The sequence below is a fragment of the Echinops telfairi genome, unplaced genomic scaffold, assembly GCF_000313985.2.
Source record: "Echinops telfairi isolate 266 unplaced genomic scaffold, ASM31398v2 ScPeMD7_2010;HRSCAF=2546, whole genome shotgun sequence".
NCBI lineage: Eukaryota > Metazoa > Chordata > Mammalia > Afrosoricida > Tenrecidae > Echinops > Echinops telfairi.
Genome location: NW_022105908.1, coordinates 16,096,291 through 16,121,769, shown reverse-complemented (window position 1 = coordinate 16,121,769; position 25,479 = coordinate 16,096,291). Strand labels below are relative to the sequence as shown.

The following is a 25,479-nucleotide window of genomic DNA, read 5'->3' as shown; positions in this document are numbered from 1 at the left end:
TGGGCCCAGACTGGGCTGCCCCTTGGCTTCTTCTGTTCGTCCTCTCCCCGGTCCTCCACCCAACCCCGGCACCCAGTCTAGGAGTGAATGCAAGATGCCGGCAGAGCGCACTTTTGGCAATGTGCCCTAGCCCCACCCACAGGGACCCCAGCACCCACTCAGCAGGGGAGCAGGGACAGCGCTAGATTCGTGTAAAAACCTGTGTGCCCCTCTATATATGTCACTTAGAATGTATATATGTTGGGAACATGCTCGCTTCTCCCGTGTGTCCCTGCTGCGTGTCGTGTGCCCTGCGGCAGAGCCCAGCCCGGGCCCTTGCCAGGGGGCAGGGCTCCTGCAATGTCCCCCACGCAGCCACCAACGGCCTGGGCCAGCTCCCGCCAGTCCGTCCGCCTGTCCATCTGTGTCCTCAGTTCTGTCCATGCTTCGATAGGCCTGATGCAGCTCCCAGACAGGCCGCCCTAGCGACTTCTTGTATATATGACTGTAAAATGGTAAACGTGTGTATTATATCTGGCCTCGTTATATAGTGTATATATATGTATACATATACATATATATAATATATATGAAGACTGTAAATGTTAAGACGACTAGTGTTCTTATTAGTATATTGCTTCACACTGAAGATTGTGTGTATCGAGCTGTTTCTAAAAGATGTTTATTTTCCTTAAGAGTAAAAAAAAAAACAAAAAAACCAGTCATTGCATTCAGAAAAAAAAAAGAAGTCAATAAAGATACGACGATTGTTTTGGAAGTCTGCAGCCTGCAGCGGTGGCTTCTGATCACAGCCCCACTGGGAGAGGGGCCAGCTTGAAGTGGGGGGCAGCGGGAAGGGTTTGGGGGGCACCCTCACAGGCGGCCTCCTGTCCCATTGGGATGGTGGTACTACACACAGTGTGAGTGGAGGCATGGGGGCGGGGGGGCAGGCAAGATGGCACCGAGACATACAGGGAGGCCCAGGTTGGAGCTCTTGGCTCGGGCAACCCCCCCGGACACAAAGCCCACCTCACCCTGCTGCCCACAGCTGATCGGGCTGTCGCTAGGTGAGCAGAGACCGCCGAGACTACCAAGGCCTTTAGTGTGGAGCCGATCATGCCCAAAGATGGGGCCTTCGGCGCCAGGCCAACTGGAGGTCACATATATTCTGGGGAGATCCAGAACATGGGATGCCTCTGCCAGGGGAAGCGATGGCCCAAAGGCCGCCCCCTGACCAGCATGCCTGTCAGCTGAAGCACACCCCCAAACGCAAGTTATGAATAATTTCATGTTTTATTTGTACAAAACTTCTCAGCCTATGAAAATAAAGTCTGCAGAGGACAGAGCAGCAGTGAGCCGCTGTGGGCAGGCCCCTGAGGGGGCTGGGAGCACTGCTGGTGGGCAGCTGCTTCCCTCTAGACTGGAAAGAGCTCTCCAGTGATTGGCAACCCTTGGGGGGTGGAGGGGTGGAATGGTGGCTCCCTGCCCTCGGCCACTGCAATCCCAGGAGTGGCCGCCAGAGGTCAGCACTTTCCTACTGCCGCTTGCCAGTACCGGCGCGGTGGGGGCGAGAGCCCGGAGATGATGATCCCCACCCCCACCCCCACACGTCCCTCCGGACACAGTGCAGCCTGGGTTGGGTGCCAGCACGGTCTAGCTGGAGGTGACGGTGGTGCCGCCGCCCAGGCGCAGGAGCATCTGCTGGCAATCGTGTAGCAGCCGGCGGTCACCCAGCTTCTCCAGCGTGCGCGCGGCCTCGGCGAGCATGCCCACGCGCTGCCCGGGCGCCGACAGGAAGCCGGGCGGCAGGTAGCACGAAGCCAACAGCAAGGCCTCGGCGTGCTCCCGTCTCGTGGGCCTGGGCTCCAGCTCTGCCGCTGAGCCTGCGCACAAGGGCTGCTCCAGGGCGGGGCCAAGACGCTGGCCTCCGCGAGGGTCTAGGGCCCGCCCCCACCCAGTAAGATCTGACGCCACCAGGTACCACCCTGAGGGGGTCGACTTGGGCCCCCAAGGTCTGTGCGGTCCCCTTACACGTGGGCAGCTGTGCGTCCCATGGATAATCTTCGGGAGACCTCCCGGGGGAGCCCCCACCCCTTCCTCGCAGCACCGCTCACCTTTGCCGCCCAGGCCGGCCCTCCGCCTCAGACTGCGGTCCAGGAGCTGGTGGGTCCGGGTGGGGCTGGCCCCTGCCATCAGCCGGGCGGTGGCCTCGTGCAGGAACACCTGAGCAGGCAGGCGCGGGGGCAGTCAGGACTTGGCTGCAGTCCTGACCTCCGCCTCGTCCCACCTCCACGCGCAGGGAAGGGCCCAGCACTCACGCGCCGCATGGCCGGCCGGAAGCTCTGTGCCAGTCTGCGCAGGCTGCTCAGGTCCTGCTGGAAGCCACGCAGCTCCAGGGCCGAGGCCTGGGGCCCGCTGCCGAGCCCCTGGGAGGCCTGCCCAGGCCCCGAGGTCTGCTGCTGTCGCCACAGGCACGTGCGTGCCACCAGGAGCAGGTCGCACAGGAGCAGCAGCACGGCCTGCGAGGGGTGGGCAGGGTCAGGCAGCCGCCCAGCGCACAGTGGGCGGGGACTCGGCGCCAGGGGCTGGCCCCGGGCTGCACTGCCGAAGCACTGCACCTGGCGCACACACGTGCAATGCAACCGCAATGCACCTCGGGGCCACCCGCCTCTCCAGGCCCCAGGGTGCCACCTGTGTCCCCAGGGGCGGCGGAGGTGGGGTGGGGAGGGTGTTGACGAGGACACTGAAGCCAGCAGCAGCCACCCTGCCCATCTGAACCTATGGGCCAAGCTTTAGCCAAAATATAAGGTCCGCCAGAACCCGGGTCCTATTCAGCTTGGATTAATCCTGGAAAGGCCAGGACCCCAGCCCTACCCTCACCTTGTCGATGGAGCTGCCAGTGGGCATGGAGGCCAGGCTGTCCCGCAAGTGCCCGCTGGCCTTCTCACAGAAGGCCAAGCTGGCCGGCACAGACTCTACCTTGCTGCGACCCAGCAAGGCGCGGGCAGCCTTGAAGGCATGAAGGGCTGCCTTGGGGAGGGCTCTCCTGTGGGCCAGGAGAGGAGGGATGGTCAGGCTGGGCCCCAGCATGGCAGGGAACACCCCCACCCCCAGCCCAGGTCAGGTGCCCAAGGAGAGTGGGCAGTGCTCACTCGGCCTCCTGCAGAGCCTGGGGCAGGCGCTCCACCAGTGGGCACAGCTGCTCAGCCGCCTCCACATCCCGCCGCAGCCAATGGATCGCCACAGCCACTAGTGACGCCCACCACTTGGCCACCGGGTCAGTGCCTGTGGAGGAGGGAGGGGCTTTGAGAGGAGGCCTCACACTGGCCAAGCCCACTGGGCTCTCAGCAACACGGTGAGGGGTGGGGCTAGGGCTGAGCAGGCATGCTCACCAGGACTGGCCTCGCTGGGGCCTCCGCCTGGGCAGCTGGAGGCAAGAGGCCCTGCAGTGTCGGAGCAGCTGTTGAGCAGCTGCAGGTACCCGAGGGCATCGGAGAACTCCCTGTGGCAGGAGAGGGCTGGCCATGAGAATAGGTGTCAGGGACCTCCTCCTCCCCTCTCCCACCCCCACTCCCACCTTCTGCCTGCTGGTGGGGAAACTGAGGCACAGAGAGAAGCAGAGACCACAGATGAGGATACACAACAAGTGGGCAGTGGCCAGAGCTGGACCGCCTACACAGGTCCCTGCACACAGCTACTCTGAGCCCAGGTGGAAGGGTGAGGGCAGGGGACTCACTGGTCTCCTTCAGTTGAACTGGGGCCAGCACTGGGCTGGGCCACACTGCTCAGGGCTTGCTCCAGAAGATGTTCACGGAATAGCTGAGTCACCTGGGCCAGGGGGTCCACTGGAGGTGGAGAAGACAGGTGAGGGTGGGGCAGACCCCTGGTGTCCACTTTGGCTCCACACCTCCTAGGCACGCAGGCCGCTTGGCCTGGGTACAAAGTGCCACAGCATGGCAGGTCCTTCCTCCCCAGCAGCTGTCTAGTCTGTCGGCGCCCCATCCCTGTCTCACTTCCTCACGCCACTCAGTGCTTCCTAAGACCACTTTCCAAATCGACACATGCCAGCCAGGGCTTGCTTCTGCAGTACCCAGCTGGCCTTCCCTTCCTGCCAGCCTATAGTCACAGCCAGGCGGTAGAGATGGACGGCATCCCTCAGAGACCAGGGTTTGGTTGGGGTGGGGGGACAGAGGTGGGGCTAGGGACCAGGGATGGGTGTAAGGAACAAGGGGCAGGGACAAGGCTTGTCGACGAAGGACAGGGCAAGAAACAGGGATCAAGGGACAGGGAAGGGCACAGGGTTGGGAAAGGTGATAAGGACAAGGGGCAGGACTGAGGGGCAGGAACAGGAATGAGAGTGAGGAATGGGGGAAGGCAGAAGGGAGGGGGACAAAAGGGAGGTAAGTTGTGGGAATGAGGGACAGATATGGGGGTGAGGGAGAAGGAGGCTTAGGACTCAGGCAAGGACAGGGGGTGAGGGACGGGAATGAAGATGCACCTGGGCTCCCAGCCGAGCTGTACAGACTCTCCCTTGGGGCACTCTGCACAGCCCACTCTCCGTCCACAAAGAAGCGGTGGCCCGCAGGATGGCAGAGCCACGGCATGGCAAGAGGCACTGAGCCACTCTGGGCCAGGCAGGCCTGCCGCGCGCTGCTCAGGAAGAAGCGCTGTGGAGGAGGAGCCAGCTGTGATGTGGGCCCCAGGCCCTGCGGCCCACCACCCACTGGAACAGCTCACCAGGGAGACCCCCACCCCCACACTCACAGTCAGGAAGTGGAAGGTTCGAGGAAGGCTGGTCTTGACCCTCAGAGCAGCTGCCACATAGATCTCTGCCAGCGTTTCCACGGCCACCGTGTCACCCGCGCACTCGGCCAGGTTCAGGGCACCCAGCGCTAAGTTGATGGCAGCAAGGTGCCCACCATTGAACTTCCCTGGGAAGAGACAGGGCCCTGAGCCCAGGCGGGAGGCAGGGCAGGGCAGCCCCTCTCCCCCTCCACAGCCAGCCGTACCCACGGTGTGCAGCTGGTGGAGTTGGTGGTAGGCCAGGGCAGCATCCCGGGCACTAGCCCGGGCATCCGCCTGTAAGGAGCTATCCTTCTGCAGACCCCCTGCCCGGCTGGCCAGCCAGCGGCCCACCCAGAGGTGCTGCAGGAGGTGGCGGGTGACGTTCCAGAGCAGGCTACAAGCCAGGTCCAGGTGGGAGGTGGGGAGGGGTCGGCCCAGCACCCAAAGGGCTCGCCACAGCTGCTGGGCAGCCTGGGCAAAGTCCCCCTAAAGGGAGAGGAATGCAAGGTGAGGGTGACGGGCTGGAGCACCGAAGCCATGCCCCCCGCCTCACCCTCCTCAAGGCCCTGGCATGCTGGGCTTGCCCCAGCTCACTCAGCAGCACTGGGTGGGACCCATGAGGCCCCAGGGGGTCTGAGGGGCTGGCCAGAATGAGGAGAATGGGGCAGGCTGCTGGTGTGCACAAAGGGGAGAGGACAAGAGATGACTGTCCCCCCACCCCATGCTGAGAACCCGGTGGCACCTGGGCCCCCCACCCCCCCACCTGCTTCCTCCGCCCGCCCGCCCTCACCCGAGCCAGGTCCAGGTCGGCCTGCCTGCGATGCCTCCAGAAGTGCACGGCGGCTCGGGAATGTGGCCGTGTGACTGGCTCCCCGTAGATGAAGAGCAAGGCCAAGGAGCCCACCACCAGCAGCCCATCCATCAGCCACACGAGCAGCGGCAGCAGCCACTGGGCCCAGCTGTGGCTGTCTGGGGGCAGAGGGCAGAGCTGTGGGGCTGGCTCCTGGGGAATGCAAAGCCCCAAGCCCGCTGGCCTGGAACTGTCCCCCGAGAGTGCCCACCTCTCCCTGCAAGATGTCTAGGCAAGCTGTTCCCTACCTCTGCCCTCAGCGCCCAGCATGTTGCGCCCAGGGCCATGGTAGACACTGGTGGCATCCGGGGGGCCAGGGAGGCCCCACCCACCTAGCAGGGAGGCCAAGGGGTTGTAGGACAAACAGAAAAAGACGAAGGCACACAGGGCCAGTCGGGTACGGTCCAGCAGGCCTCGGCTGCAGGGGGGTGACAGCAGAGGCTTCCCCTGGGAGATGAGGGAACAAAGCAGGAAAGGATAGTGTGAGTGGTCTCTGAGAAAGGGCTGGAGAGGGGCATTAGGACATCTGTGAAGTGGGCGGGCGGGGGGGGGGGAAGGGTCAGGTCAGGGCATCTGGGTGACCCAGCACTTCTTCCCAGAGGGATTGCTTGGGGAGGGGAGGGGACCACACCACAGGATCCAACCTGGCTGTCCTCCAAGATGAAGCTGTCAGGCTCCGAGTCGCTGCCACCACCACTACCCCTGCCACCCAGGGGCAGGGGGCTGCTCTGGGAGGGCGAGCCAGCATCCGAGGGGGGTGGAGTCAGTACATCCACCACATCCGGCTTCGTGCCCTCCATGGGCACTTCTGTGCTAGCCCCGCCACCACAGGGGGCCACCAGGTCCTTCAGAGAATCTGTAGTCCAGTGAAGAGCAGGTCTGGGGTCGGGGCCGATCCCATCCCAGGCCCACCCCACCCCCACCTGTATCAGCTCAAGGCCCTAGTTGACTGGGGGGGGGTAGCGCTAGCTGGAAGCTGGGGCAGAGGTCATAATAGTGGCAGCGAGGGGCTGAGCTGGGAGCAGGGCCAGGACTCACTGCTCTTGTGGACAGTGGTCCGCAGACTCAGATTCTCCTGCTTGAGTTTCCGGTTGCTAAGTTGTAGGAAGCGGATGTAGTCGATGGCCTTGCGCAAGACAGCCGATTTATTCAGCTGCAGGAGGGAAGGGCAGGAGGAGGGGCTGCCTCAGGGCCTTTGCTCTCCTTCCACAGCCTCTCCCCTAGTCATACCAACCTCCCTGGTGGCAGAAGAGCATGAACAATGCTTAGAACAGTGCTCACTTGGCTAGCGGCTATTAGGAAAACACTTGCTTCTCCCACCCCATGCTATTGCGCAACACAAGGGCAAGCCTAAGGGATTGCTACCACATCGTGCTGCTGCTGCCTCTGCCGGGCGCTACTGAGTCGCTCCCGACTCACAGCGACCTTGTGTACAGAGCACGACAAAACCTTTATTCAACGAGGTGTCAAAACGTGTAGCTGTTTCCTCTGGAGGAATCCTCCAGGGAGCTCTCCGAAGGCAGCCTCCTCCCCTCCCGCAGTGGTCTGGGATCCTCAGTGGGTCTTTGTGAAGGACTGCTTGGGAACTCCTCCAGGGACTCAAGTCTGCTGTTGTGGGGCGTTCTGTGAGTTTGGGCCCCAAAAAGAGATCTGACAAGGCAGTGGCAGGGTGGCCGGTGGAGGGGAAGGTTTCTGGTCAAAGCCTGGACGGACAGCCGTGCTGCCTTCAGAAAGGAGCAGGGCCATTGGGGTGGCCTTTTCCTTAGCCGGCTGCTTCCAAGTGTCCTAAAGCTTCTCTATAATAAGCCCTGTTCTTGTCCTTTAAGAAAACCTACCGTGACGACTCTTGGCAATCCCAGACCGTCACCACAGGAATCCTCTGAGCTGACCTCTGCCTGGAAGCCAACTGACCCAACAGATCCCCTTCAAAGCCACCGTTTTGATTGGACCCATTTTCTTAAGGTGCCCTGACAAGACCAAGACAGGTGTATGGCTGAGAGCTGTCTGCAGCCATATTGATGGTGGAGATCTAAGTGCCTTTCATTTGGGACAGACTGGTGCATGCACGAGCGGCAACCCTGCGAGCAATCCTCACCTTCAAGGTCACTGAGGCCTTTCTTGACCACTGTCCTCACCCCTCCGATTCAGACCTGCCACTTTCTCAGGCCCTTTTCCCTGCCCATGCCCGTCTGGTGTTCTAACACTGGGCAGGGTGTGTCTGCCTCGAATAACCCCCAGCACACAGGCAGGAGTCCTCCCAGAGGCACTGAGCCCCCAAACCTCATCTGTCTTGGGTTCTCCCCTGCTTCTCTACCCCTCACCCCACCCTGGTCACCTGGCTGACCCCCTGCCAGGCCCTCACCCGCACCTTTGCCTCGGTGCCCACCACCAGGTCCTTGAGCTCCACGATCTTGTCATTGATGGAAGAACGGTAGCGCTTTTCAATGGCGTTGTGGGCCGTGCGCTTCTCACCACGGCTCTGGGTCGCACCAGGGACCCTGCTACTGGCTGCTAGCCGGTTGATGGGCAGCTTGTCCGCGTCCACCACCAGCGGCACTGTGGCCAGGATGGTCCCTCCGCTCACCAGGGTCTGCAAGCACCGATACCAATGAGCAGGGTGTGTGAGTGTGTGTATGTTTCTGTGTGGTGAGCACATGGGTGTGTGTAGGTGTGTGCACGAGCACTTGCACACCCCATGCTCCTCCACCCTGCCATGCTGCCCACCTGCAGGGGCCCTGTCTGCATGGCAGTAGCAGGGGTCAGAGAGGGGATCCCCGCTGACTTCACAGTGGCTCCCACGTCCGTTTTCATGGTTGTCAGGAGCAGTGAGTCTGCCTTGATGAAGTGCGGCTGGAGCAGGACCTGGGGGTGGGAGGCGGGCTGTGAGGCATGCCAGGGACAGGCACAGGCCCCCACTCCAACTCCAGGCCAGACCTGCTCACCGGGACCTGCTGGATCTGAGAGGCCACAGTAGCCGTTCTAGGAGATGCTTGGGGGGCAGCTGTGGCTGCCAGCAGCTGCTGGGGAGCTGCGCCCTGGACCTGGGTATGCAAGGAGCCAGATGGGCCCCCTGGCAGGGAAGCCTGTGGCTGGCCAGTCAGTAGCTGCTGGGCACTGGCTGAAGGGGTGCCTGCAGAGAGAACGGTGGATCTGGAGGCACGGGCTGCCTGAGCCCACCTTCTGCCTGCCCTCAGGCCCCCATCACCAGGTGGCCCTGGACCTCGGTCTCTCTGTCTGCATCTCCTGCCTGGGGCTGTGGCAGCTTTGGAAGGGCAGCCCTGACCAGGAGTCCACGCTTACCCAAAGGCCAACTGTCCTGCAGTTCCGCTCCTAACAGGAGACAGCAGCAGAGGCAAGACCCTTCCCCACAGCCCTGCAGACCCTGCCCTCCTGTCCCATCCCGCATACCTGGAGAGAAGCCTGAAGCAGGGCTGGAGTAGCCCAGCCCAGAGGCAGAGCTGCCCAGTGGTGGGGCCAGGGTCGGACCCTGGAAGCTCTGGACCAGCAGGGCACCTGGCAGGGCCTGCGGGGCAGGAGGCTGCAGGATGCTCAGTGGCACAGGCTCCTCCTTAATCCCAGGTCCAGGGGAGAAGGGGGGCAGAGATGGATACACCTTCAATGGGGTAGGTGTGGTCTGGGGAGGGGACAGGGGCAGGGGAGCTGTGGCCTTGGAATCTCCCAGGAGGCCTTCTAGGGGGGAGCCCAGCATGGCAGGGGGCGGGGACAGGCTGCCTGGGGAAGTGGCATCAGCGCTGTGCAGCTCGGTGCTCGGGGCCCCGTCCCCTGCATAAGGGGCATCGAAGAGGCCTGGGAAGTCGCTCTCCTGGTTGTTGATGAGCTGCAGCATGTCTGTGGAAGAAGAAGGGGTGTGTGAGCCAGTGGGCCGGCCTCCGACAAGAAGCACGTACTTGCACTCTCCAGGTGCATGCGCTTGTACACACAGCCACCGCCTTGGGCCTGGCAACCCACACTAGCAAGCCTACGCTCCTGTGCCAGTTTCTTGGGCACTGGCAGGAGGCCAGGTCCCTCAGGTGCGTCAACTTGAGGAGGCTGGCGCCTCCTGGGGGACTCTGGCTCCCTGAGGCTCCCTCTCCTCCCTGTCATGCAGCCAGGATGGGGGCACTGGAGGGCCGAAGCTTTTACCACCTTGAGTTTGTCTGAACGCCTGCAGACACCCTTTCCACAGCTCCCACCCACCCACCCGGCATCATCCACCAAGTGCCCATTAGCTGTGAACAGAACAGGCAATGTCTGCTCCACAGAGCCAGGGAGGTTTCTGGGGAGCTGGAGAGGTCGTGTAGCCTGACGTGGACAGTGCCCTCAGGAAGCAGACATTAGACAACGTTCACCTTGGAGCGTGTACTCATAGGGGTCTTACACAGTGGACCCCTAACTGGCCCTCAAGTCTTTGCCCAGGAGCCTGCAAGCCCCTCCAGTCAGCCTCTCTCCCACTCTGTTCTTCATTGTTACCTCTCAACCACCTCTGGGAAGATAGAGAATGCCCACCCAGCTCAGGTCATAGGAGGTTCAAAGGCTCAGGTACAGCCTTGCCCTGGCCCCACCCTTAGACTTAGTATCTTAATCTGTAAAATGGGTGCAGGGCAGGGCTGCCAGCAGGGAGAGCCCTAGGCTAAGTGACATCTGTCCTCAGCCCAAGGGAGGCTAATGGGAGCCTTCAGCAGCTGGGGACAAGATGAAGACTCTTTGGACAGATGGGACAGGCCCACTCCCGGTCCTTTCTTTCAACGCCACCCAGCAAGGTCCTCTGGGCACAGTATTTGAGACAGCTGTGAAGGGGGTGAGCAACCCCCCTCCAGTTTACAATGGGGCTGCACCCCACTCTACCCAGGGCAGTGCAGGGTCCCCACGAAGGAATGGCAGCTGCTCAGTCCCCCAAAAGGGACCTGACCTCCAAGCTAGGACATCTCTTGCCTTTCTGCACGGGAAGTTTGGCCAAGACAAGAATATGTAAAAGGGTGTATGACTCAGCCCATTTTACAGACAGGCTCCACAAATGGAGGCCAGGGCTGGCCCTCATCCTTCTGACTGGAGGCTCTGAGCAGGCAGTGGGACCATCACTTACAGAGACCAGCTCAACAACCATGAGCAGTAAGAACCCACAGGGGGATTGGCCCAGTCTATAAAGTGCTAAGCCTTCTGCCCCTGCACCACCCCTCCAGAAGCCAGGGACCAAGCTGCAGTCAACAGCCCCTTCCTCAGGGGAGCAGAGGGAGGCTCTGGGCCAAGCTAGCTTCCAGTCACGAAGCTGGCTGGGACTCTGTGTGCTCCAGGCACAAGCCCAGGCCCTGAGGGACAGGTCTCCCGTGTTCCTCCCATCCAAAGGAGTACAGTCTCTCCTTCCCTTCCCCTTCTTCTGGCTTGCCCTCCCACCCCCCATGCCCTGCACCCCAGCCTGGCCACAGCCCTCTGCCCCAGCTGGCAGCCAGCGTCTGGTAGGCTCAGTCCAGCTCCCTCTAACCCACTCGGGACATCCACCCACTGGGTCGAAGGGATTTCTGCAGGGCCCTCAACCCAGGAGCCCCTCCCCAGCCTCCCTGATCGCTGGCTTGGGCTTTCAGCCCTGGCCACCCTCTGGCTCAAAGCAGAGCTGGCGCCAACTGCCCCTTTTCCACCCAGGGCCTCAGTTTCTCCATCTGTAAGCAGAAGTAATCTGACCCTGCTGGGCAGCTAGCTACCTTGCCTGAGGACACTTCTTGGAGTAGGTGCTGGTTGCCTGATCCCAGCCCTCTAACAGGTGTTCCAGCAGGTGTCCCTAAAAGCCTTTGCCAATGCTTCAGGGGTGCCAGGCTCAGCCCCCCGGGATCCGCACATTCAAACCCTCCTCAGCCTCCAAGATCACACAGGTCAGAAGTGCTTCCAACTGCAGGACTCTCCCACCCAATTCCCCAGCCAGCCCCACCAGTCCACAAGAGCCAGAAAGAACTGGGGAACTGAGGCCCGAGAGAAATTTAGACTGACTCCAGAGCCCAACTAGTGGGTGAGAAACTCCTAAAGTAGGGCTGGCAAACAGGTCCCCACACACATGGCTCCCTGGTCCCCTATCCTGAACTCTTCACTCCAGGGGAGCAAAGTTTTGGGGAAAACCCTATGTCGCAGCAGGTCTCTATACCAACCTTCTCCCTGGGCCAGATAGAGGGAACTGACGAATGGTCCATAAGCCCTACCCCCACCCCCCCTTCCAGCCAGGTCCTGCGTCCTCCTCCAGGGGCTCCTGCCTGCTCAGGTCCTTAGCCCCACCGTGGGAACCAGGATAGCACCCCGCAGCGCAAGTGGGGCTGTAACAAAGGCAGGGGTCCTCCATGAAATACCTTCAAAGGTGCAGTCCATGGCTCCGCGGCTCAGCCCGCGCCCCCCGCGGGGCATCCAGGCGGCCAGCCCTGCCCCACCTCCCTGCGGGGCCAACTCCACCTGTCAGTGCGTCTAAGGCTTTAAAGCCCGCGGAACCCTGCCGAGCCACGCCCCCGAGCCGCGGGCCGCCCGTGGGGTGAGCAAGCGTGGCCAATCAGCGCCCCGCCCCCGCCTCCCTGCGGGCCCCGCCCCCCGACGGCAGCCCGGCTCGGGTTTCTTCACCGCTCTGAATGGGGCCGGGGTTACTCTTGGGCACCGGCGACCGACCCGCTCGGCGCCCCGCCTTCCCGGGGGTTACTGACGGTCAAGGCTCTCCAGGGTCCGGCCCCCCCCCCCCACCCGGCCTTCCCGCTCAGAACAGTAGCTTGCGTACGCGCGGGCTTGGGGGTCAGAGCAGGGGAGACCCATGCAGGAGATCACGGATTCCCTAGCGTGGGGTACAGTCTCAATTGCGCCAAGCCTCGGTTTACTCCTGCAGAAAATGGGGCATCCCAACCCCTACACACCCCCATCCCCACCCACCCCAGGCAGCGAACGGGAGAAGTAAGGAAGATAGGGTGGCAGCGCGTTCATTCGACAAGGCCTGGGGCTGCCTGCTAGTGGCTGCCATGGTATCCCCTCACTCCGGGGTCACCCAACTTCACAAGGGACACAGATGAAACCCCCGACTACAGGGTGGAAAGACACACCCCCAGCCCACCAGGAAACCCTCAAACCCTAGTATCCCGACTCAGCAAGGCCCTCAGACAGGATGGGAGGCCCCTAGAGCTTTGGGGGGCTGGGATCAACCCTAAGGTGGCAGTCTCTTGTGCCCCTTTGTGGGGTGCCTAGACCTGCCTCCTTGTGTATGAAGTAAAGGTTAGACACAGCAGAGGCCAGTGCCAGATAGGCAGCCCAGCCCCAGCCCCAGCCCCTGCTGTGCCCTAGGGGTTTTGTAGCACTGGGCAGGCAGGCAGGTGAGGCAGGAGGCTGGAGTCCCTTCTAGCTCCAATTAATCTCCTCTTGTAGAAGCCCTTTCCCCCTCCTAGCTCCTAGCCCTCCCTTTCCCAGGAGCTGGGATCCTCCCCAACCCCTCCAAACTCTTATTAATGGCCTACTCCCAGGGGTCACCCTGCAGGCCTTTCATCAGGCAGCAGTCTCTCTCCTCTCCCTCTCTTCTTTCTTCCCTCTCTCTCACACTCCCAGAGGTGCGACGGGGAGAAGCTGCTGCTAGGAAGAGGCTAGGGGCCCCGAAGCACCCAGGTGGCTGGTGGAGGGGCAGCTGCCTCCCTGCTCCTATCTCCCTTCACCAAAATTGGGCTCCCATCCCACTCCCTCTAGGGGCCAGATCTTCGGCCAACTTCTACAGGGCAAGCTGGGTGCCAGGGCTGAACAGAGTGGAAACCGGAGAGTCACACCCCCAGCTTCCCCCCAGAGGTGGAGTCTGGGGCCACACACAGGGCTGGGCCAGCCTCTCTCCTGACTTGTGGGGGGGGCCCTGGGCAGGTCGTTCTACTCCCTAAGCCTCCACCCACTGGTGTGGGAGGTGGGGGCTCTAGAGTAGCAAGTTTATAAAACACACTGTTCCTCCCAGCAGGGCAAGGCAGATGGTTTGGGAGTGCCAAGGCAGTCCGGGACTGCCTGGACCCTTGGTGACATACCTCAAGCCCTTGACAGGGAATTGGTTTCTGAAGGGGGTTAGCAGGTCCAGAAGAGGAGTGAGGCCAAGAGGTGCCTGAGTGACAAGTGTCAGGGAGTGCCTCCCTTATGTCACCCACAGCTCCAGTCCCCGGCATGAAGGCAAGTCCCCAAAATGGTCCCTCTCAGGCCAGAGGAGGCAAGGATTCAAAAGCACCTATCTCTCCACTTCAGGAACACAGGGAGGCACAGACCTGGCCTTCCTCCACCCGCTCCCAGGTGGGTGAAGTCCAGATCACCCCCCTACTCCTCTCTGTCCTGCCCTGATTCTATCAGGGTCCAACTGAAACCTGAACCTAGGCTCCTTCTCCCTCCATGCCCCCCCCACCCCTTCCATCCGCCCTCTGGAGGCAGACACAGGCAGCCTTTAATTCCTGTTGATTCCGTGCCCACCGATTCAGGGCAGATTTGTTCTGTAAGGCCAAAGGACACGAGAGGGCCGGCTGCCAAGATCTCCAAGGGGCCCAGCTCTGACTGTCCAAGAGCCCTGGAGGCTGATTGGGATCTGGGGCCCCGAGGTCATTAGCCCAACTGGTTACAGGCTTTGAATTGCAAACGTTTGGTTGACTACCTCCTAGGATAAGGAGCTCACCGCCTTGCCTGGCCCTACTGGGCCTGGTTCACAGTCGACTGACTCTCTGGGTGCTGGGGAAACAGTTGAACTGCTCTAGAACTTCCTGCAATGCGCTCATGCTCCAGCAAGGAAGACCAACCGTGTGTGAACATACAGGCTAACACAGCTACAGGTAACCAATCGTGAGTACAGTGGAGAAACTGAGAGTGTGTGTGGTGAGACCATGTGGCAGGGGAAAAGAGGGCCAGGCTGGGCTCTCTGGGGAGATGACACCTGAGTGGTGCCTGAATGAACTGAGGGAGGGATCCAGAGTGGGAAGAAGAGCCTTCTGGGCAGAGAGAGTAGCAGGTGCAAAGGCCCTGGGGTGGGAACAGACCTGGCTGAGGACATCAGGGTACGGGCCTGGAGGATTTTTGAACCGCCTCGTGCAAACGATGCCGACCACAGGGCTGCACAGCCTGGATACACAGTGCGCCTGGGCAGCACCAGGGCAGCAGGAGCACTTAGACAGTCACTTGTGGACTCGCTCACAAGCTCACCAAACTAGGTGCGCTGATACAGGGTGGGGATGGGACAGGCGCCTTGGGGTCCACAGATGCAGGTGGGCACTGTTCCATCCCAGCTGCTTCTTCAGTAATTCAGGTTGGCAGGTTCTTGTGTCCCTAGCTGGTCAAGGATGCTTACGGCTGCCCTTTGTGCCTTCCAGCTGCCCCCCTGGAGGCTGGGAAGCAGGTTCCTGCTGGTTCTTCCAGGAATGGGCTGGGCATGAGCCCTCTGAAGGATGAGGAAATTAGGGCTCGGAAGAAAGCCACGAGCCCAAGGTCCCACGATGCCAAGCTGAGGTCCAGGTCTGCAGACTCACGCCCACTTTCTTCACTCCCTGCCTGATCTTACTCAACCCACCCCTGCTGTCACCATGCCGCCCACCTCAACCAACCTGTGTAGCTGAGGAAGCGAAGCCCTGCCTCTCCCAGAAGCCTGCAGATCACTGCCCCGGGGCCGGCTCTGTCCCATCTGTCTCCCCAGATCAAAGGCCGTGACTCGAAGGCCAAAGCCTGTATGAGGGGTGGCACAGGAGACCAGGGGCACAAGCCTCTGCCACCACCACACTGGTTGGACTCTGGTCGTGGGCGTCCCTGCTGCAGCTCTCCCTGAGCCTCACTTTCCTATGTGTGCTTAATGGTGCTCTGCACCCGCCCCAGTTCTCCCCTCCCCCTGCCCTCCATCCACCTGGCAAACTCCGATGCCACCTTCTCACAGACTCCTAACTGTCCCGGGAAGCTCTGCCCTTGGAGAGAGACCTAGCCTGTGAGCAAGCATGACATCTGTGGACCAGGGCCCATCAGACATCCTGGCTCAGGTGTGACACAGGGCTCACATGCAAGACTTGGGGTGTGGAGCAGAGGGGCTATTGTGGATAGTCTTCTGCTGCACAAATATCCTGCGGTCATTACTCATTGGAGTGTGTGGTAGTTACATAACTTCGTGTCTACTTGATAAATAAGTGTAGGGGTGGATTCTAGCCTGTCAATCAGTTCACGGTCAGATGATGCCTCCTTGTGGGCGTGGCTGTCTCAATAGGAGGGTTCTGGGAACTTTCTTTCTCTCTCTGCCTTGTCTTCCTGTTGATAAGCCATGTGGAGCCATGCTGAGACGTGAGAGAGCCCTGGAGATGCTTCCACGGCCACTGGATCCACAAGACTTTGCACCCACCAGCCTGTGATCTTTCTTCTTTTTTCATCATTGTATGTGCTGCATGAGTCTGAAGAGAAATTTATGGACCAGTGTGGCAGTTACATAATCTCCTGTTATCTTGCGAAGGGGTGGAGTCTAGCTTGTCAATCAGGTTGCACCTTGATGACCTCATTTGGAGGCGCAATGGAGATAAATAGTGACTGGAGGCCAGATACAGACAGACACTCTTGTCTTCCTGGTGACAAGCCACATGGAGACCCCTGATGGAACCAGAGTCTTGGAGCTGGAGGAGCCACATGGAGACCCACACCAGCACTGAGATGCTTCCACCACCACTGTACCCACAAAACGTTTCACCCATTGGCCTGTGATCTTCCTGCATTTGGCGTCATTACATATGTTGTGTGAGTCACAAGAGGAAATTATAGACTGGTATCAGACATATGGGCTAATATCGGACTTAGGGACTTGACCTGGGCTGGGATGGTTTTTTTAAAAATTATTTTATTGGGGGCTCATACAATTCTCATCACAATCCATACATACATCCATTGTGTCAAGCACATATGTACATTCGCTGCCCTCATCATTCTCAAAATATTTGCCCTCCACCTCAGCCCTTAATATCAGTTGCTCGTTTTCCCCCTCCCTCCCCACTTCCCCTCCCTCATGAACCCTTCATAATTCACAACTTATTATAGTTTTGTCCTAAGTTACACTGGGATGTTTTCTTAATATATGATTGCGCTTTTATATAAAACTCTTTTTTATACATAACATATATACTCGAGTATAAGCCGAGTTTTTCAGCACGTTTTTAATCGTTTTTGTGGTAAAATGAGGTGCCTCCGCTGATCCTCGGGTTGGCTTATACTCAAGTATATATGGTATATGAGTGCCTCTGGATTTGTTTCTCTAGTCCCCGGACTACCACAGTATGGTACCTGGAGTGGGGTACTAGAGAAACACATCATGAAGATGGAGAGTGGATGCTTGTTTGACCTCTGCCTCGTGGTAGTGTTTCTTCTTTGGCTAGCCTGAGGTCAGATATGGTCATGCGGTTTACTGGGCTATTTTCTGGCAAGAACATAGAAGTTAAACTTTTGATTATTTTCCTTGATTGTTGTCTTTGGTTAGTTATTTTTATTGGAAATGGCAAAAATGAATGTGATTAATGTCTATTTTGAGCTCAGGGGTAGAAATAGCCCCTTGAATTTCTGAGAGACCATGCTGCTTAATGAAAATGGCCAACAGAAGGTCAAAATGGGTGAAATCCACATCAGCATTGAGTTCCTTCCACCACCACTGGATCCATAAGACTTTCCACCCACTGGCCTGTGATCTTCCTGCATTCAGCATCATTGCATGGCTGCGTGAGTCTAAAAAGGAATTTAAGGACTAGAATTGACAAATGGGGTAATATCGGATTTAGGGGCTTTATCTGGACTGGGATGGGGTGTTTTATTAATGTATAATTGCTCTTTGATATAAAGTTCTCTCTTACACACATATGCATGTCTGTCTCCCTGGATTTGGTTCTGTGGTCGATCCTGACGAACATAACTAGGATGGGACTTATCGGCTAATATCCGACTTACGGACTTGATCTGGATTGGGCTGGGATGTTTTCTTAATATACAATTACTCCTTAATATAAAGCTCTTTCTTATACATATATGAGCATCCTGGATTTTGTTTCCCTAGTCAACCCAGTCTGACACAGGTTGCTAACCTCAAGGTCAGCAGTTCGAAACTACCAGTCACTCCACAGGAGAAAGATGAAGCTTTCTTATCCGTAAAGAATTTCGGCCTGGGAAACCCACAGGGGCAGGTCTACCCTGTTCTGTAGGGTCACTGTGAGTCAGAATCAACTCGATGGCAGTGAGCATTCTTATTGGAGCCGGCGGTACTGTCCACTCTGTACCGACTATGCCCCTCCTGGGCTTTGAGCTGGCAGTGGGCATGTTGGCCCACAGGCCGGAGGCTGATTTGGAGCAAGCCGGACCACTCTCTGATAAAGCAGAGCCCCCTCCCCTAAGATGACCAGACGTCCCGCTTTTGGCGGGACAGCCTGATTTTTAACAATTTGTCCCACGTCCCGCAGCGGTTTAAAAAAGTCCCGATTTTTGGAAAGAATGCATGACAAGCTAGGGCATACGGTTTTCGGCTGCCATGTGGCTATTTCACCAGGATATGAGTTTTATCAATGGTGTTGGTGTCCCACTTTACCAATGTTAAAATCTGGTCACCTTAACACCCCCACCCACCCCACACACACACACTTGGCAGAGTGTCCTCATTTCCATTGATTGTGTCCTCATTGATAACACCTGGGCTTTATCACTTGTATTTGCTTTGCTCAGCCTGCCAGCTTCAAAGGTGCTATCAGGTGCATTTCCACAGCTGTTTGGGAGCATTCTGTGTGCAGCCCCCCCACCCCCACCCGCCCCCTCCCCGCAGCCAGGTGCCTCAGCACAGTCTTTACCCTCTCTCAACTCAACTGCTATCGAGGCAATTCCAACTCATAGTGACCCTATGGGACAGGGCAGCACTGCCCCTGTGGCTTGCCGAGGACTGTAATTTTTTATGAGAGTAGAAATCCTTGTCTTTCTCCCGAGGAGCAGCGGGTGATTTTGAACCGCTGACTTCGTGGATAGCAGCCCAAAGTGTCACCCATGACTAGAAGCTAACCTGCTTTGGGGCAGGGGGCTGGGAGGAGCTGGGAGGTCGGCTGGGAGGTCAGCTGGGGCAGTGATGGAAGCAGGGTCCAACTTAGGGTAGGCCTCTCCACGCCACCAATTCTTTAGGACCTGCACCACCTCCCACCAGCCTGGTCAGTCTCCCCTCCAGGTGATCTTGCCAGGAGCCCACTTAAGCACTCCGGCTTCCCGGTCCCTCCCACCACTATGGGGAGCCTGCTCTGACTTGGGTCTTGAACACTGTGTGTCCCAAGAACACTGTTCTTGGGGTCAGAGAGCATATCCAGCAGGGTCTGTGACTGGCAGGAGCGAGGCTGGGGACACCTCCCCTGGCAATTACTATGGGGCCATATATGCCCGCAGGGCAAAGTCCAAGTCCCAGGCCTCTGTCCAGTTGTGACCCCTGCCTGGAGCTGACCAGGTAGCTACTGACGTTTGTGTTTGGCTGAGGTCATTCCCAGCCAGCGACCTGCCAACCTCCTCCCCACCCTGGTCTCCTCAGGGGCATTCACGCTAGACCACAGGGGCTCAGAGGCCCCTGAAGCTCAGAGAGGCAGGGTACCTTTCCTGGGAGATGCATCCCAGACACCCATGCAGGAGGAGTGTTCTGCCCCCTGAGCGAGGTCAGACAGGGGCAGCGGCGGGGGAAGCCTGTGTATAAGCTAGGCATAGGCCTGAGGGGCGCTGGGCATGGCCTGGCCAGGCACGGGAGGACCTGAGGGGCAGGCTTTGACCAGGGGGAAGGCCATGGGAGGGGCAGGCTTGGCAAAAGCATGCAGGACTTGAGGCCACCGCCACAGGAGGGTGGTGTCTGGGGAGCACTCAGGCTGTAACGGTTTGGGGGCTGGGGAGGGGCACACCAGAGTTGTGCCTTTGGGCAATAACAGGGCCAGAACTGGTTTTCCTGAAAATGCTGAGTGCCGCTCTTGGTGTGGGTAGACAGGTAGGTCTAGAGACACAGATGTCCCGGGGAGAGGGGTGGGTAGTACAGAGCCCCCTGGGTCCTCTCCATCGGGGCTGGCCTGGGCCTCCAGAGGGGAAGTCTCCCCAGTTAGGGGTGGTTTAGGCACTTTGGGAGGGACCCCTTGGCTGGGAGAGAGGAAGGGGAGCAGGGAGGAGGATACAGGAAGGCTTAATGGCGGAGCCACACTAGTCAGAGAGTGGCAGCCAGCCACCAGGGAGGAGCAGACAAGGACAGAGTGGAGGTGCGCCAGGCCCAGGCGCTGTACCATTAAGACTTTGGAGTCCCCCTCAGACTGCACCCCTTGGTCAGGCCAGCCCCCACAGGGATGTTGAGGCCCCTTTCCCAGTCACCCTGAGCTGTGTGCAGCCGCCTCTTCTGCACGAACAAGTCTGTGAACAGCCAGCTAGTTCCCTCCTCAGAAGGTAATAACGGTGATTATATGATATTAATTATAATCCCAGACACATGGCTGCCTCTTGGGGCCGAAGCACAGGAGGAGGCCCAGAGGGGACTGAGCAGGGCAGTGCCCTGGCCCACAGGGACAGGCACACAGCAGAGTATTCCCCAGGCCAGTCCCAATTCTCATGCGTCAGATCGCACTCAGGGCAGAAAGGAGGAGGCAGCTGGCCCTTTGGCATGGGCCCTTTGCCCACCCGAAGGCTCCAGTAGAGCCCAAGGGGCCATCTCCCTGCTTTCTTGCTCCATTCCTTGCCCCGCTCCCCACCCAGTCTTAGCAACACGGGGGCTAAGCTGTGTGACCCTGGGCAGGTCACCTCTCTGTGCTTCCAGGCTTGTTTCAGTCAGATGAAGACTATCACCCACCTACTTGGGCTTGTTGGGAGAGTTCAAAAGGGAACAGCACAGACCTGACGTACAGTCCATGCCTAATAAAGACACCTGTTCCTGTTAGGGTCCTCCCCGCAACTGCCAGCAGAAACATTCCTGCTCAGACTCCACACACACATCTGGGCTCCCTGCTGCCTGTTGGCTCTCCATCCTGACATGCTTCCCCCCCACTCCACCCCCATGTCCACACCCCTTCCTCTCGAGGGACCTGGGCCTGTTCTCCTTCTGGACCTCTGCAAAGGCAGGCCCAGCAGCCCCCTCCTAGGAGTTGACTGAGGCTCCAACAGGACTCTGGATGACCTCACAGTGTCTGTGGGGCACCATTCAGAGGCAAGCCCACCAGCCCCAATGGCCACCTGCAGGGATGGCCGCGTGCACAAGGCCAACAGGGAACAGAGTAAGCCACTCTGGTGTGAACCCACTGACACCACATTCTCATTTATTTCTGACTGGTCAAATAGACCGTCAAAGGACCATGTTAGCCCTCCTAGAGGTGCACAATTCCGTCGTATAGGTGACAGTCATGATGCCGGGAAAGCACCATAGTCTATGTCCATCAGTGTTCCATCAGCCCACAGAGAATGCTGGGCCCTCTCCTTACCAAGCTGCGTGTCTTGTGCTGGCCTGGGAACAGGGGCCATTGAGAACACAGGGGAGAGGTCAATACAAGCATGTATGACTGCCACACAGCCATACATTGACCAAAAAAACCACAGAACTGCACTTCAAATGTCATGCAAATTATTAGGTAATTCATGTGATAAGTTATGCCTCACTACGACCAGTTTGCTCTTTTTTCAGTAGCTGAAGAGTGTGCCGTCAAATACTATGAGGGGACTTCAAAAAGCTCATGGGAAAATGGAGTAAAAAAGATGACAGAATCTCCCCATGGACTTTGTGAAGTCCCTTGGATACACATACACACTAAGGAAATAACCCTCCCGAATAATCACTAGAGCCATCTCCGGCGGGGGGTGTGGGGGGGGTGGGTTTCTGCTCGTTCCTCACTGAGCATCTTAAGTTTCCTACCGTGAAAAGATAAACTGTGTGATCAAACCTCCACTCACTCACCAAGTACCAGCTGCCCAGTGGTCCTGGGGTGTCATCACTGAGACTACAGCAAAGGTCTGAGTGCTGTTGGGCCGGCTCATGTTTGGACCAGGCCAGCTCACTGTTCTAGAGCTGAGCTGAGGAGGAAGGCCTGAGGAAGGCACTGACTTCCCTCCCACCTCCCCTGTGGATTTCTGTCTGCCAGAGGGGCAAGCGGGCTCCTACTTGCCCATGGACTGTGCTGACTCTCTGGCTGCACTCAGGGTCTCGTGCTGAAGGCTGGAGTCAGGCCCTGGGAGCTCAGGGATTCTGGGATGGGTTTCTCACTCCACAGAATATTGTCCTACCAAGTCTGAGGCACCTAGGCCATCCTGGGAAAACTCCCTCCATCAGGGGCTCTGGGCCACAGGCTCCATGGGAGGCTAGGCTGGTAAGGCATATGTGTCTAATGGTTGGACTAGTCTGTAGCAAGCTGGGGCAGCCGTCTCAGACTGTGTGGTCCACTCCCTGGAGGCCACAAGCCCACAGGCACGCCCGTCCAGGCTGTGGGAGGGTCTAGTCCCCCAAGCTGCTCCTGGGCTCATGACCTCAGTTTCCCCACCACACAAGGGCTGCACCTGTTGCTTTGGTTAGTCTCAATCCAGTCATTCCTCGGCTCCCAAACCCTTCCTTTCAGATAAACTGCCTCTAACGGCTTTACCTCTGCCCCAAACTGCAAGTAAATAGCCCTTTGCGGGTTTGCGTGGCTTCGCTGCAAGAGCGTGGGGAGCCAAGCTGGCAAGCGGGGCGCAAGAGGAGAGGCGGGGCCGGCCGCGCGCCTGCGCTCCAGCGCCGCGCCGTGCTGAACTCTCGGACTGGAGGGAATGACCAAGAGTAACCCCGCGCTGACGTCACGGCCAGAGCCGGGGCGGACCCGGCGACTCCGGATGCCAGGTCCCCCACCGCGACCAGCCCGGCCAGGGACTTCACCGGGACTTCGCCTGGGCGCACAAGCTGTGTGAGCAGCCCAAGCGCGGGCCAACGTGGAGACTGCGCGACGCCGGGGCGGTTCGGCGTAGCGCGGAAGCTCCAGACGCGCCGCCCAGACCCTCCGGGACGCGCACGGTCCAGTGCCAAGCGTTTGCCCGGCCAGTCCTGTGGCCCCGGCCTCGCGCTCGCGGGTCCGCTCACCTTCGATGTCGGTCAACAGCGCAGCGTCCAGCTCGCACGGCGCAGCCAGCGCCTGCTCCAAGGCCGCCTCGTTGAAAGGCGGCTCGTCCATGTCGCAGCGCCTCCTCCGGGCACCCCGCGGCCTCCAGTGCCTGCGCCCCGCTCCGGCCTTCGTGGCAGCGGACGCCGGCAGGGAGTCCCGGGACGCTAGGTCCGCCTGGCCGTCGGTGGTCGGCGGGACAGGAGCGGCGGGGCGGGGCTGAGAACGGAGGCCACGCCCCTCTGGTCGACGGCCACGCCCCTTCTGGGCACCGCGGGAGCGCCCTGTGGGCCGCGGGCACGGCCCCCTCCCCCTCTTCGGGCCAGGACACCCTCCCTCGCTTTATCCAGCTTCTCGCCACCGTAGCTTCGGACCAATTTTCTAGGAGTCCAGGCAGGCCTGCCACCACTTCCCGGGCCTCAGTTTCTCCAGTACCCAGCAAGTGGGGGCTGAGCGTCCTCCCCAGGACTCAAGCTCTGCTTTCGTTTTCTGGTGCTACGCTAACAAAAATACCGCACGTAGAGGGCTTTCACAAAGAGGCCCCGGGCTAAGGTTTAGGAGAGGGCTAGTCTGAATTCAGGGTGCTGGCTCTGAGGGAAGGCTGTCTGTGTCGTTTCTGGAGCAGGGCTTCGTCTCTTCCCTCCTCCCCTGGCCCTGAGCAGACGTCCTGTGGCTGGCCATCTCCCGTCCCCATCTCTGCCCCGTTTGCTCGTTTAACTTCTTTTATATTGCAAAAAGAACTGGACTCAAGATGCAACCTATACACTAACCCTGCCTTATGAACATAACAGAGACAACCCAGACCCTTAGGGTCTTACAGTCCTAGGCACAGAGCTGAGGATTCACAACACAATTGGGGGAGGAGGGGACACAATCCGATCCATAACAAGATCCATCCTAGAAGTTTCTAGACTTGGGGCAGGGAGTCCTGATGTTGGCACTTAGAACTAGAGGGACCCCGGTGGAGCTAGAGCTCTGCCCAGACCTGCTGTGTGCCACCACCAATCTGTGCCTCCGTTTCCTATCCTCCAACAGGCCTAGTGATGTCTTTCAATCATCTGGCTGGGGGAGTGGGAGGAAAAAAAAAATCTGGCTGGGTGGCTGCCTGTAAGATCAGCCTGCCCTCCTGCAGAAGTTTCTGGGGATGTGGGAGGGGGGGGGGAGCCTGGAGATGGACAAGGTGACCAATAGTCACCCAGCCCAGCCCCCAACCACTGCAGGAAGGGTGGCCTCAGAGGGACACGACCCACCCAAAGTCACACAGCTGCATGTGAGCCACAGTAGAGCTGAGGCTTGGGGCTGTCTGACTTCAAAGTGGGTGCTTCTCCAGGGAAGGACCAGGATTAAGAACACAAAGAAGAGACTGAACTTGAGCCCTGAACCTTCTTGCCCTGGGAGCCATGTCAGCAGGCAGCCCAGCCGGCAGAGAGAGCTGGACTGGGACCGGGGGCTTGGGGACAGAACCAGGTGTAACAGGTGGGAAGAGAGGTATCCCAACTCTGTACATTCAAATAGAAACCAGGACCAACATTCCTTAATGAACAGTGTTTACACATTCACACACTGCCAGGTCACACTGAGAAAACAACAGCGGCTCCTCTGGAGAAAAAGGAGGCTTTCTACTTCCGTAAAGACTTACGTTCTGAGAAACCACGGGGGCAGTTCTACCCTTTGCTCTATAGGTCATGAGTCAGAGTCGACTCAATGGCAGTGAGTTTTTTCAGTAACATTGAAGAGTCTAAAAGGGACAGACAGCTCTCTGCCCCTGCAGCAGGTATACAAGCAGAAACACGCACCCTGGGTGGCAGGCAGTGAAGGAAACTGCCAGGGGTCTGGAGCCCAGGTCCGCCTGGACCTCGGTGAGTCACGAAATCTCAAAGCTGCCCTTGTTCAGACGCCAGAGATATTCCGTTTGGCCACACCCTGTAAGAGTAAAATTAGTGGGGAGCCTAGGCTGAGAGAGGCTTGGCCTGGATGGGCAGTTTTCTTTCTTCTCCTCCCGGAAGTGAAAGTGAATTGGCTGTCACGGAATATTACCCAGAACTGGGGTGGCTAGGAGCCATATGATGGGGAGGGGTGGTGGGGTGGGTGGTGGTGGGCGGTCATCACCAAACCCCACCTCCTGCACAAATGGCCCTGCTTAGGTCACTGGACCGGATCCTCTGGATGAGCTTCTGTCGGGCGCGAGACAGACTTCCCCTCTGCCCTACTCCCTTGCAGCCCCTGACTTCCCCCCAGACTTACACAGCCCTTTCCAGGGAGGGGGGTGGGGTTGCTGCGTGAAGCATGAAGGATCATTTTAGATTCAGGCCACTAGGCCGGTTTGTCATCTGCGCGTTGAAAGACTAGGTTCCTCTCATTGATAAAGTGCCAGCAGGCCACCCGGGAGTCAGCCACCCTCGGAGCAGACCCCTCTAACTGTTCTTTAAAAGGGTTGGCCACATGTGCGCAATGCCTGGCTCAATAAATACACATTCCGTGACTGCAGGAGTTAGGGGGGGAAGCAAATGGTGAGGCAAGGTCAAGGGGAGCCCAGCAGCCCAGACCAAACACCAGGCTGTCCGAAGCCCCTCTAGGAAGCAGTCCAAGACTGGGGGTGAGGGTGGGGGTGGGAGTGGCTACAAAGCAGGGCCAAGCTTACAGGGAGGTGCGGGAGAGCCGAGCTGGGGACCCTGCACTTCAGGGACACCTGTGGGTTTTGTCCCTTCCAAAGATCCGAAGCCCCTTGCTGGCTGGGCGGGCCTGAGCACACACAGCCAGGGACGCGGACCAGCTAGCGGTTGGCCCCTGTCCCCGTCAGGC

The 25,479-nt window shown here is 59.0% G+C and overlaps 1 protein-coding gene across 2 annotated transcripts; it reads right to left on the bottom strand.

The window, feature by feature from the left end:
* Window positions 1–1,565: 1,565 nt before the first annotated feature.
* On the bottom strand, window positions 1,566–22,778 carry SREBF1 (sterol regulatory element binding transcription factor 1). Of its 2 annotated transcripts, none has more exons than XM_045293388.1 (19): window positions 22,659–22,778; window positions 9,023–9,463; window positions 8,557–8,744; window positions 8,339–8,476; window positions 7,983–8,204; window positions 6,653–6,767; window positions 6,259–6,470; window positions 5,863–6,061; window positions 5,555–5,733; window positions 4,989–5,250; window positions 4,744–4,910; window positions 4,478–4,646; window positions 3,716–3,824; window positions 3,372–3,481; window positions 3,132–3,264; window positions 2,860–3,025; window positions 2,298–2,498; window positions 2,094–2,202; window positions 1,566–1,862 (listed from the first exon to the last, which is right to left on the bottom strand). In XM_045293388.1, the coding sequence occupies exons 1-19, from the start codon at window positions 22,747–22,749 to the stop codon at window positions 1,633–1,635; spliced, it is 3,441 nt and encodes a 1,146-aa protein (XP_045149323.1). In that variant the 5' UTR covers window positions 22,750–22,778; the 3' UTR covers window positions 1,566–1,632. The 2 variants fall into 2 exon arrangements, with proteins under 2 accessions (XP_045149323.1, XP_045149324.1); XM_045293389.1 differs by lacking the exon at window positions 22,659–22,778 and adding an exon at window positions 11,944–12,027.
* Window positions 22,779–25,479: the final 2,701 nt, after the last annotated feature.